Source organism: Orcinus orca, chromosome 7, assembly GCF_937001465.1.
Source record: "Orcinus orca chromosome 7, mOrcOrc1.1, whole genome shotgun sequence".
Classification (NCBI taxonomy): domain Eukaryota; kingdom Metazoa; phylum Chordata; class Mammalia; order Artiodactyla; family Delphinidae; genus Orcinus; species Orcinus orca.
In genome coordinates this window covers 27,177,901-27,190,052 of record NC_064565.1, presented here as the reverse complement: position 1 = coordinate 27,190,052, position 12,152 = coordinate 27,177,901, and the positions used below count along the sequence as shown (strand labels likewise).

The 12,152-nt window shown below is 45.5% G+C and overlaps 1 protein-coding gene across 1 annotated transcript in view; it reads left to right on the top strand.

Annotated features, from left to right (window-relative positions):
• Positions 1-12,152, top strand: part of LCT (lactase) — a 60,284-nt gene that overhangs the window by 34,777 nt on the left and 13,355 nt on the right. Inside the window, exons 7-9 of the mRNA XM_004265531.3 lie at positions 4,388-5,033; positions 7,299-8,849; positions 9,491-9,759. Coding sequence (XP_004265579.1) covers positions 4,388-5,033; positions 7,299-8,849; positions 9,491-9,759 — 2,466 coding nt within the window. The remainder of the gene's footprint in view (positions 1-4,387; positions 5,034-7,298; positions 8,850-9,490; positions 9,760-12,152) is intronic.

Below are 12,152 nucleotides of genomic sequence, written 5' to 3'. Positions count from 1 at the left end.
TGTATTGAGGTGCTCCTATGTTGGGTGCATATATATTTATAATTCTTATTGTTATATCTTCTTCTTGGATTCATCCCTTGATCATTGTGTAGTGTCCTTCCTTGTCTCTTGTAACATTCTTTATTTTAAAGTCTATTTTATCTGGTATGAGTATTGCTACTCCAGCTTTCTGTTGATTTCCATTTGCACGGAATAACTTTTTCCATCCCCTCACTTTCAGTCTGTATGTGTCCCTAGGTCTGAAGTGGGTCTCTTGTAGACAGCATATGTATGGGTCTTGTTTTTGTATCCATTCAGCAAGGCTGTTTCTTTTGGTTGGAGCATTTAATCCATTCACATTTAAGGTAATTATCGATATGTATGTTCCTATGACCATTTTCTTAATTGTTTTGGGTTTGTTTATGTAGGTCCTTTTCTTCTCTTGTGCTTTCCACTTAGAGAAGTTCCTTTAGCATTTGTTGTAGAGCTGGTTTGGCGGTGCTGAATTCTCTTAGCTTTTGCTTGTTTGTAAAGCTTTTGATTTCTTCATCGAATCTGAATGAGATCCTTGCCGGGTAGAGTAATCTTGGTTGTAGTTTCTTCCCTTTCATCAATTTAAGTATATCATGCCACTCCCTTCTGGCTTGTAGAGTTTCTGCTGAGAAATCAGCTGTTAACCTTATGGGGAGTTCCCTTGTATGTTATTTGTCGTTTTTCCCTTGCTGCTTTCAATAATTTTTCTTTGTCTTTAATTTTTGCCAATTTGATTACTATGTGTCTCGGCATGTTTCTCCTTGGGTTTATCCTGTATGGGACTCTCTGCGCTTCCTGGACTTGGGTGACTATTTCCGTTCCCATGTTAGGGAAGTTTTCGACTATAATCTCTTCAAATATTTTCTCTGATCCTTTCTCTCTCTCTTCTCCTTCTGGGACCCCTATAATGCGAATGTTGTTGTGTTTAATGTTGTCCCAGAGGTCTCTTCGGCTATCTTCATTTCTTTTCAATATTTTTTTCCTTATTCTGTTCCACAGCAGTGAATTCCACCATTCTGTCTTCCAGGTAACTTATCCGTTCTTCTGCCTCAGTTATTCTCCTATTGATTCCTTCTAGTGTAGTTTTCATTTCAGTTATTGTATTGTTCATCTCTGATTGTTTGTTCTTTAATTCTTCTAGGTCTTTGTTAAACATTTCTTGCATCTTCTCGATCTTTGCCTCCATTGTTTTTCTGAGGTCCTGGATCATCTTCACTATCATTATTCTGAATTCTTTTTCTGGAAGGTTGCCTATCTCCACTTCATTTAGTTGTTTTTCTGGGGTTTTATCTTGTTCCTTAATCTGGTACATAGCCCTCTGCCTTTTCATCTTGTCTTTCTGTGAAAGTGGTTTTTGTTCCACAGGCTGCAGGATTGTAGTTCTTCTTGCTTCTGCTGTCTGCCCTCTGGTGGATGAGGCTATCTAAGAGGCTTGTGCAAGTTTCCTGATGGGAGGGACTGGTGGTGGGTAGAGCTGACTGTTGCTCTGGTGGGCAGAGCTCAGTAAAACTGTAATCCGCTTGACTGCTGATGGGTGGGGCTGGGTTCCCTCCCTGTTGGTTGTTTGGCCTGAGGCAACCCAACACTGAAGCCTACCTGGGCTCTTCGGTGGGGCTAATGGCAGACTCTGGGAGGGCTCACGCCAAGGAGTACTTCCCAGAACTTCTGTTGCCAGTGTCCTTGTCCCCATGGTGAGCCACAGCCCCCCCACCCCCGCCTCTGCAGGAGACCCTCCAACACTAGCAGGTAGGTCTGGTTCAGTCTCCTATGGGGTCACTGCTCCTTCCCCTGGGTCCCGATGTGCACACTACTTTGTGTGTACCCTCCAAGAGTGGAGTCTCTGTTTCCCCCAGCCCTGTCGAAGTCCTGCAGTCAAATCCCACTAGCCTTCAAAGTCTGATTCTCTACGAATTCCTCCTCCCGTTGCCGGACCCCCAGGTTGGGAAGCCTGATGTGGGGCTCAGAACCTTCACTCCAGTGGGTGGACTTCTGTGGTATAAGTGTTCTACAGTTTGTGAGTCACCCACCCAGCAGTTATGGGATTTGATTTTATTGTGATAGCACTCCTCCTACCATCTCATTGTGGCTTCTCCTTTGTCTTTGCATGTAGGGTATCTTTTTTGGTGAGTTCCAGTGTCTTCCTGTTGATGACTGTCCAGCAGCTAGTTGTGATTCTGGTGTTCTCACAAGAGGGAGTGAGAGCATGTCCTTCTACTCTGCCATCTTGGTTCAGGCTCCCTAGACATTCTTTTTTAAGTATTCTTTTTTCATTATGATTTATCCCAAGAGATTGGATATAGTTCCCTGTGCTATACAGTAGGACCTTGTTGTTTATCCATTCTAAATGTAATAGTTTGCATCTACCAACCCCAAACTCCCTGTCCATTCCTCTCCCTCCCCACCTCCCCCTTGGCAACCGCAAGTCTGATCTCTATGTCTGTGGGTCTGTTTCTGTTTTGTAGATAGGTTCTTTTGAGCCATATTTTAGATTCCACATATAATATCATGCGGTATTTGTCTTTCTCTTTCTGACTTATTTCACTTAGTATGATAATCTCTAGTTGCATCCATGCTGCTGCAAATGGCATTATTTTGTTCTTTTTTATGGCTGAGTAGTATTCCATTGTATATATGTACCACATCTTCATTATCCGTTCGTCTGTTGATGGGCATTTAGGTTGCTTCCATCTCTTGGCTATTGTAAATAGTGCTGCTGTGAACATAGGGGTGCATGTGTCTTTTTATTTTTTAGAGTAGTTTCAGGTTCACAGCAAAACTGAGTGGAAGACACAGAGACTTCCCATTTACTCCCTGCCCCCACACATGTATAGCATCCCCCGTTATCGACATCCCCCACCTGCACGGCAGATTTGTTACAATCAAAGACATATACAATGATCTATACACCGACACATTATCATTCTAGTGCCCATTTTTTACTTGAAATGTCATTAAACCTTTTCCATTTCATTACATGATCACAGTGATAGTTTCTGATGGTTGCCTAGTATTCCACTGAGCACCCTGCCCCAACACCAGCAAGCTTAGAAGGGAAGCCTTCCTGCCTTTTGGAAAGGAGCACACTTTGCTGTTGGAGATTAGGACCCACCCAGTTAAGAACTAACATTTGGGACATTAGAAGCAGTCAGGAGCTTCTCTTCCTAGAGCACGTTTTGGGTGTAAAATTCTTCAAACATAGGTGTCATCATCTTCACATGATAAAAAGGAAAAGGAAAAGGTGCTAAGTGGTAGCAAACCTCCTCCTGCACTCCAAGTTTCTGCTCTGTGCTGTATGTACACAGTTGCATTGAATCCTCCTGGATGGATCCATAATTACCCACTTCCTGCAGACAAGGAAGCTGAAGTCGAGGGAGAAGATGGTTTGAGTTTACTGAGCATGTTAGTGATAGAGTCAATATTCAGATGTAGGCTTGTTATACTCCAGATACCCCACCTTTGCCGTTTCTCCTGGTGCTCCACCAAGGAAAGATGTTGACATTTGTAAGACCATGAGTTAAGTCTACAGCAGATCCTGGTTGTGGTTTCTCTTCCTAGACTTCATTAAGTAGAAAGGAGAACAGGAAGGCTAGAAATAATTTCCCCCTCTTTTGTGTGTTAACTAAAGTGATTGCCCCTGCCAATTAGTTGTGGACTAGTCAATAAGCCCTTACTGGGACTTCCCTGGTGGCGCAGTGGTTAAGAGTCCGCCTGCCAATGCAGGGGACACGGGTTCGAGCCCTGGTCCGGGAAGATCCCACATGCCGTGGAGCAACTAAGCCCGCGTGCCACAACTACTGAAGCCCGCATGCCTAGAACCCGTACTCTGAAACAAGAGAAGCCACCGCAATGAGAAGCCCACGCACCGCAACAAAGAGTAGCTCCCACTCAACACAACTAGAGAAAATCCACACACAGTAACGAAGACCCAATGCAACCAAAAATTTTAAAAATTAAAAAAAAAAAAAAAAGCACTTACTGAGGACAGAGGCAGAGGAACTGGGTGATGATCCAGGCCTGGGGTCAGACTGCCTGTGCTCTCCCCTTCTCTGGATCCTGTGTTCCTCACCTGTATCATAGTAATAGTATTTGTACTTGCCACGTAAGTGAGGATCACACAAGATAAGCCATTGACACCTGTTATTGTTAATGTGGTTGTGGTGCTGTCGCTATCGACCTGGTGATGGTGGCGATGGTGGTATTGACTTGTTGACACAGTTGTGGATGTTGCTGACATTGTTGCTGTTGACTTTATTAACTTGCTACCGTTACTGACTTTGGTGTCAACTTGCTGACATTGTTGTTGTTGACTTGTTATTGGCTTGTGGGTGCTGTTGTTGTCACTAAGACCTGTATTTCCTTCTTTCTTCCTCACAAGGTGGCTCACATGGTGCTCAAGGCTCATGCCAGGGCTTGGCACCACTACAACAGCCAACATCGCCCACAGCAGCAGGGGCGGGTAGGCATTGTACTGAACTCAGACTGGGCAGAGCCCCTGTCCCCAGGGAGGCCTGAGGACCAGAGAGCCTCTGAACGCTTCCTGCACTTCATGCTGGGCTGGTTTGCACACCCCATCTTTGTGGATGGAGACTACCCGGCTGCCCTGAGAGCCCAGATCCAACAGACAAACAAACAGTGCCCCAGTCCTGTGGCCCAGCTCCCTAAGTTCACCGAGGCAGAGAAGCAGCTCCTGAAGGGCTCCGCTGACTTTCTGGGTCTGTCCCATTACACTTCCCGCCTCATCAGCAAGGCCCAAGGAGATACCTGCGTCCCCAGCTATGATACCATTGGAGGCTTCTCCCAACACGTGGACCCTGCGTGGCCCCAGACCGAATCCCCTTGGATTCGTGTGGTACCCTGGGGTATAAGGAGGCTGTTGCAGTTTGTATCCTTGGAATACACAAGAGGCAAAGTTCCAATCTACCTGGCTGGGAATGGCATGCCCATAGGGGAAAGTGAAGATCTCATCAATGATTCCTTGAGAATTGACTACTTCAATCAATATATCAACGAGGTGCTCAAGGGTAAGAATGTGGATATGCTGGTGATTGGAACGTGGGTGGTACTTCATCAAGTCTTCAGAGTTTTGTTTTGAGGGACAAAGACAGTCTCCCAAGAAAATGAAGCCAAAAAGTAGTATTTGTAGTAATAGTGTGAGTCCTTCATATCAGCCTCCTAACTCTCTCCCTCAAAGGCCTCAAGCCCTTACTTTTATATTGCTAGTGCCTACAGCGCTCCCTTCTACACTCTGCCTATCTGAGTCCTATCTATCCATCAAGCCTCATCATCTTTTAACACATTTAGTTAACAAATATTTATTGAGTGCCCATTACATGCCAGACATTGTGCAAGACAGTAGGGGTACCATATTGAACCAACACCTTCTTTTCCCAGAGGGGACTCAGAGTCTACAGAGGGACGCAGACAGAAAAGTGCAATATATGGTGATGATGGCATTACAGGGTGACATGAGGACACTCAGGATGGGACTCCAGCCCATTAAGTCTTCCCCCATCGCTCCAGCCTGGCCTGATCTTCATTTCCTTTAACGGGGTATAAAATCTACATTCCACATCATTCACTTTGGTCCACTTAACCTATATCTACAGTCTCATTTTTACCTTATATGTCTTTTTATTTCAAGTAAAAAGGAGCGGCAAATAGGTTTCATCTCAGTACGTCAGTCCTAATCAACTGATAGTGGCTAGCTGTCTGCCTAGAGGGCTGTGTTGAGAAGATTTCGAGGCCTTGTCTAGAATCAAAGAGAAAGAGTTAAAAAGGGACCCCTGCCCTGGGCACTGCAGTAAGGAATGGAGACCTACATCCCACTGTTTGTAAGGTCAGACTTCACCTGTACTCTCCTGAGTATCAAGGAATCCCTTTAAGACATTATCTCAAGTGATCCTTGAAACGGCCTTGTTCAGTAAATGGGGGCAGATATTATCTTCATGGGACAACTGTGAAAACCGATGCTCTGAGAGATTAAATGATATGCCCAGACATCCAGTGAGTGGAGCCATAGGCCCTTCTGTTTCTGGCTCAGCAATTCCTTCTGCCCACTAACCTATGAGGCTTTTATTCATCTTTATGTTCCCAGAGCCTAGCACAGCATGGGATAAAGTAGGTGCCTACTAAATTATTTATTGAGTGAATGAGCGACGTTACCTACCTCTTACACAGTCATCCACAGCTATTGCTCTGACTCCTGGTTGACTCACTAGAACATTTTTAATTCTTTCACAGTTCTGGAGACCAGAAGTCCAAAATCAAGACGTCACTAGGAACACTTTCCATCCAAAGCCTCTGAGGGAGAATCCTTCCTTGCCTATTCCAGCTTCTGGGGGCTCTAGGCCTTCCTTGGCTGTGGCTGCATGACTCCAATCTCTGCCTCCACCTTCACATGGCCTTCTCCCCTGTGTCACTTATGATGATGCTTGTCACTGAATTTAGGACCCACCTTGATTAATCCAGGATGGTCTCATTTTGAGATCCTTAACTTAGTGAATTATATTTGCAAAACCCCTTTTGCAAAATAAGGTTCCATCAGTAGTACCAGGGGTCAGCACTTGGATATACCTTTTTGGGGACCACAATTCAAGCCACTGAATCAGAGAATACATATTTTTAGGCTTTATTTCTCCTTTTAAAAACGGAATGCGTGATTATTTCATGTCAATATTACTAAACATAAAGAAGAAAAAACAAAAGCATATTTTTTAAAGATTAAATGATTTATGTATTCTGTATTAAACCAAGGAGTCCTGACACTAGCAGATGGGGCACCTTTTCTTTATTATTCATTTTAAGGTAGGGACACACCTTTCGATTGAGACTTATGGCCACAGATGTGGCCTGATGTTTTGTGTGGGTCTTACGGATTTTCCTTTTACTTGTTATGAGGAGGAAAAAGGGTTAATATTTGGGGGTAACCCAAGTCACCTCCCGAACTTTCATGTTAAAAGGAAAACCTTTTAAAAGTAACATCAGCCCTTTGCAACTCTGTCATCATTTCAGACCCCAACCAATCCTTGCTTAACACACACCCTTACATCTTGCCAGCTCCCATCCTAATTCTCGACAAACAATTTATGTAACCTTGCAGTTTTTGCCTTTATAAGCGTCCCCCATTTTATAGTGGAACACAATTCAAGTGCTTCCTGACTCTGTGTCTCCCAGGCTGCAGTGCTAACAAACCCCAAAATAGACACCTCTATTTTAAAAATAATAAAAATAAAAGGCAACATCAGTAACAGACTTTAAAACAATCCCAATTTTGGTTTTCTCCACAGCTGTCAAGGAGGACTCAGTGGATGTTCAATCTTACATTGCTCGTTCCCTCATCGACGGCTTCGAAGGCCCCTCTGGGTACAGCCAGAGGTTTGGGCTGTACCATGTCAACTTCAACGACAGCAGCAGGCCAAGGACTCCCAGGAAATCTGCCTACTTTTTCACCAGCATGATTGAAAAGAACGGTTTCCTCACCAAGGTAGTAAAAAGACTGCCACCACCCAGTAAAGCAAACGTCCCCCGGAAAATCAGAGCCTTCACGTTTCCATCCGAGGTACCCTCCAAGGCTAAAGTAGTCTGGGAAAAGTTCTCCAACCAACCCAAGTTTGAAAGAGATTTGTTCTACCACGGCACGTTCCGGGATGACTTCCTGTGGGGCGTGTCCTCGTCAGCCTATCAGATTGAAGGAGCTTGGGATGCTGACGGCAAAGGCCCCAGCATCTGGGATAATTTTACCCACACACCAGGGAGCAACGTGAAAAACAGTGCTACTGGAGACATAGCCTGTGACAGCTATAACCATCTGGATGCTGATCTGAACATGCTTCGAGCTCTGAAGGTGAAGGCCTATCGCTTCTCCATCTCCTGGTCTCGGATTTTCCCGACTGGAAGAAACACTTCTGTCAACATACGTGGTGTTGATTATTACAACAGGCTGATTGATGGCTTGGTGGCAAGCAGCATCTCTCCCATGGTGACACTGTTCCACTGGGACCTGCCCCAGGCCCTCCAGGATATTGGAGGCTGGGAGAATCCTTCCTTGATTGAGTTGTTTAACAGCTATGCAGACTTTTGTTTCCAGACCTTTGGTGACAGAGTCAAGTTCTGGATGACTTTTAACGACCCCACATCCCAGGCATGGTTGGGGTATGGCTCAGGGAAATTTCCCCCAAATGTGAACGACCCAGGCTGGGGACCTTACAGAATTGGCCATGCAATCATCAAAGCTCATGCCAGAGTCTATCACACTTACGATGAGAAGTACAGGCAAGAGCAGAAGGGGGTCATCTCTTTGAGCCTCGGTGCACACTGGGCAGAGCCCCAGTCGCCGGGGGTCCCCAGGGATGTGGAGGCAGCTGACCGAATGCTGCAGTTCTCACTGGGCTGGTTCGCCCACCCCATCTTCCGAAACGGAGACTATCCCGATGCCATGAAGTGGAAAGTGGGGAACAGGAGTGAACTACAGCACTTAGCCACCTCCCGCCTGCCCAGCTTCACTGAGGAAGAGAAGAGGTACATCTCAGCTACGGCCGACGTGTTCTGCCTCAACACCTACTCCTCCAGAATCGTGCGGCATGCAACACCCAGGTTAAACCCGCCCTCCTATGAAGATGATCGGGAGCTGACCGAGAGGGAAGACTCTTCCTGGCCCTCCACGGCAGTGAACAGAGCTGCATCCTGGGGGATGCGAAGACTGCTCAACTGGATCAAGGAAGAGTATGGGGACGTCCCCATTTACATCACTGAAAACGGAGCAGGGCTGACAGATCCGAAAGTGGAAGATACCAATAGGATATTTTACCACAAAACCTATATCAATGAAGCTTTGAAAGGTACGTGAGTGTTCATGTCCCCCTTATAAAATCTCCCAACGTCTGCATGTCATGTGCCTGAAATGGTTTGGCAGAGTGGATTACACACCATCAACAGGTCTCCCTTTTATACCCTAATTCCATAATTCTTTCCTGGTCTGGGGTTACATATCCCTTTGGGAAACTGAAAAAAGCAATGGTCATCTCCCCAAATGTACACACAGGGTCCCACAGGAGTATTCTCATGGGTCCATTCATTCATTATTGAGCAACTACTATGTGACAAGTTCTAAGTGCTGGGGACACAGCAGTGAACAAAATAAACAACTTTCTGCTGACACGGAGCTTATATTCTGGTGGGTTCCATGCACCCTAGAGCAATAAACTCTTCTCTAATTCACATTTCTGTATTTAACTTCTAAAGTAGGCTGAGACTCTTGAATTTCAGACATGTCCCTTTACCCCAACAAAAGAATTTGATTTTGCAAAGATCAGTCATTAATACTTGCTATGGGGGCATCAGTGTTGACAAAAAGAAAGAGACAAGATGATCTATCAGGGCACACACTACTTGTGTGCACAAGTTGGTGGTTTAGGACTACCTGCAGTGAGGAGTCCTGCTGGTGTAAAGCTCTCCTCTGCTGTCTGTGGAACATTCCCAGCCTACAGGCTTGACGGTGTCGACCTTCGAGGATATGCTGCATGGTCCCTGATGGACAGTTTTGAGTGGCTAAATGGCTACACGGTCAAGTTCGGACTGTACCATGTTGATTTCAATAACGTGAACAGGCCTCGCACAGCAAGAGCCTCTGCCAGGTACTACACGGAGGTCATCATCAGTAATGGCATGCCGCTGCCCAAGGAAGATGAGTTTCTCTATGGACAGTTTCCCAAGGGCTTCAGCTGGAGTGTGGCTACCGCTTCATATCAGGTGAGGAGTTCAGGACAATTCACCATCTACAGCAAACCTACTATGTGCCAGGCTCTGGGGTCAGGGCTGGAGAGGGCAGGTGGGAGCAGTGGATTTTTATAGACCTGTGGGAGGGAAGTACGGCTACCTTGCGGGGGGAGTCTGGGAGGCCCTTTTCCCAGACAGCTTGGCTTCTTCACATCCCCAAATTCAGGCGGGCCATCACAGTTACAAGGGCTGTGCTGAGATGGGTGTGTTAGCAGGCCAGATGGAGCAGGTGGAGCCTGGAAGAAATACTTAGGCAAAGACATGCAAATATGAAGATTCTCAGCTGGATGCCTTTATTTCTCACCTAGTCTCTTCCCAGCCGACAGTTCGATCAAAATGGCTATCACATGGGCCTGGGCGTTTTCTGATGTCCTAATAACATCATATCTCTACCTTATTCATGCTAAATGAAGCTCACTAATACAGGAAATATGAGGATTTACTTTTCCTCAGAAAAAAAAGAAAGATAAAAAACGAAGAGTGACTTGCCCAGGCAGTTAGGGGTGTGACCCTGCCTTACATCTTCTTCCTCCATTTATTTTCTTTGATACAGGAGTAGGGGTTTGTATTCTCAGTGTGGAACCTGGGTGGGGTCAGTGGTCTGAGCTGACTTGACTCTGGGTTGCTCAGCCCTTGGATTTTTTCTAGGTGACCATAGCTGCTGAAAATGTTTCTGAGGAAGGTGAGGGTAGCTACCCCCAGACGACCAGACTACCAAGGTATAATGAAGTCTCAGACCAAATTCTGCCATATCCAGACATATGTTAACTAAGCACACTAACACAGGAACTATTCATGTATCCTATTCCATGGCCTAGAGAAAACCTCAGCTCTTGGTCCTCTTCGGTGCTCTGGTCAACACTGTACATGAAAGGTGCACTTGAGGAAATGCCAAGATTTCAGAGACAGGATCCTGTTGCTCCAGGGAGACAGAATCTTCTGTAGCAGGGTTTCTCCAGCTGGGTCTGATTGACATTTGGGGCTGGATAGTTCTTTGTTGTGGGCCCATCCTGTGCACATGTAGGATGTTTAGCAGCAAACCTGGCCTTTACCCACTAGATGCCAGTAGACTCCTCCCCCAGCTGTAACAACTAAAAAACGTCTCCAGACATTGCTAAGTGTCTCCTCAGAGACAAAATAGTCCCTGGGTGAGAACCACTGCCCCACAGGTTTATAGCTGGACTTACTTATTCTAGGGCTAGGGTTAGGGACTTATTCTAGGGCACAGGTTGCAGGCCTGAGTCATTTATTACTATGAGAGTTGACAAATGGTGATTTTCTGAGTTCATCATTGCTTTTATATTTATTAGGTGGCATTCAAAAGAAAGGTCAAGCTTTGTCTTTTCTCCTACTTATTTACAGTTTACTTATATGTAAATATATGTTGATATATATCATCAGTATGGCCTTGTGAAGTCCTATTTTTTTTCCAATGGGTTATACTTTTGCTATTATTATGTATGCAGATGCTTAAATCGTCCACCTTTTGCCTGGTGGATTGTCCTTTAGCTGGATCCTGTGTCCTTTTGACATGGCCCATCATTCTTTGAGCACTCTGTTAATTCTTTCTGGTGCAACAAGATGTTCCAGGCTCATCTTGTATCTTTTCTGCCCCGGCCCTGTAATCAGCCATTTCTCTAATGAGCCCTGGTTCCTTTTATTGGATAAGGGCATTTAGAAACCAAGACCTGGGTGCTAGGTGTGCTCACTGCTACTGGGGTGTCATTACTTCTAGGCCCGCTCAGTGGACAGAGCTAGGAAATGCATGTGTGTATACACACCACACATACATGTGCGTATATATCTAGTTCTACATCCACCCAAATCTTTATGTATGTTAAAAAACACAGATACCTCCATTGCAATCCAACTCTACAGGGTTAATGCTGGCCTTCCCACTTTTCATATTTGTATCTCTTTTCTCCAATGATGAGAAATCTAGTTCCTAATATCTTCAACATAGTCACTTATTTCTTAGTCCCCCTGCATTAACTAGTCTCCCAACCACCAAGCCATCTCCTGCACCCAGATGGACCACACGGGGTGCACTCCCGCTGACCTAGGGCCTGCCACTCTCAGAGGGGCTGTGCAGGCCAAGCCTGGACATGTCTTCTTGCTGAGAATGCCAGCACTACCTTAGCTGCAGCCAATCACACAGTATCACACTATATATGCTTAAGTGTTTTAAAGTAAATTATGGAAATTACACCTCTCAGACTACCTAAGCCCACAGGTAGGCATTTGCCCAGTGGCTTGTGGTCAGTTTATAGGTTAGGTGGGAGGAGGAAAAGGAGGCACAGAAACAGTGATACACATCCTGATTAGAAACTCTGCCTCTACATCTGGCATCATTGGGATTTGTTTGG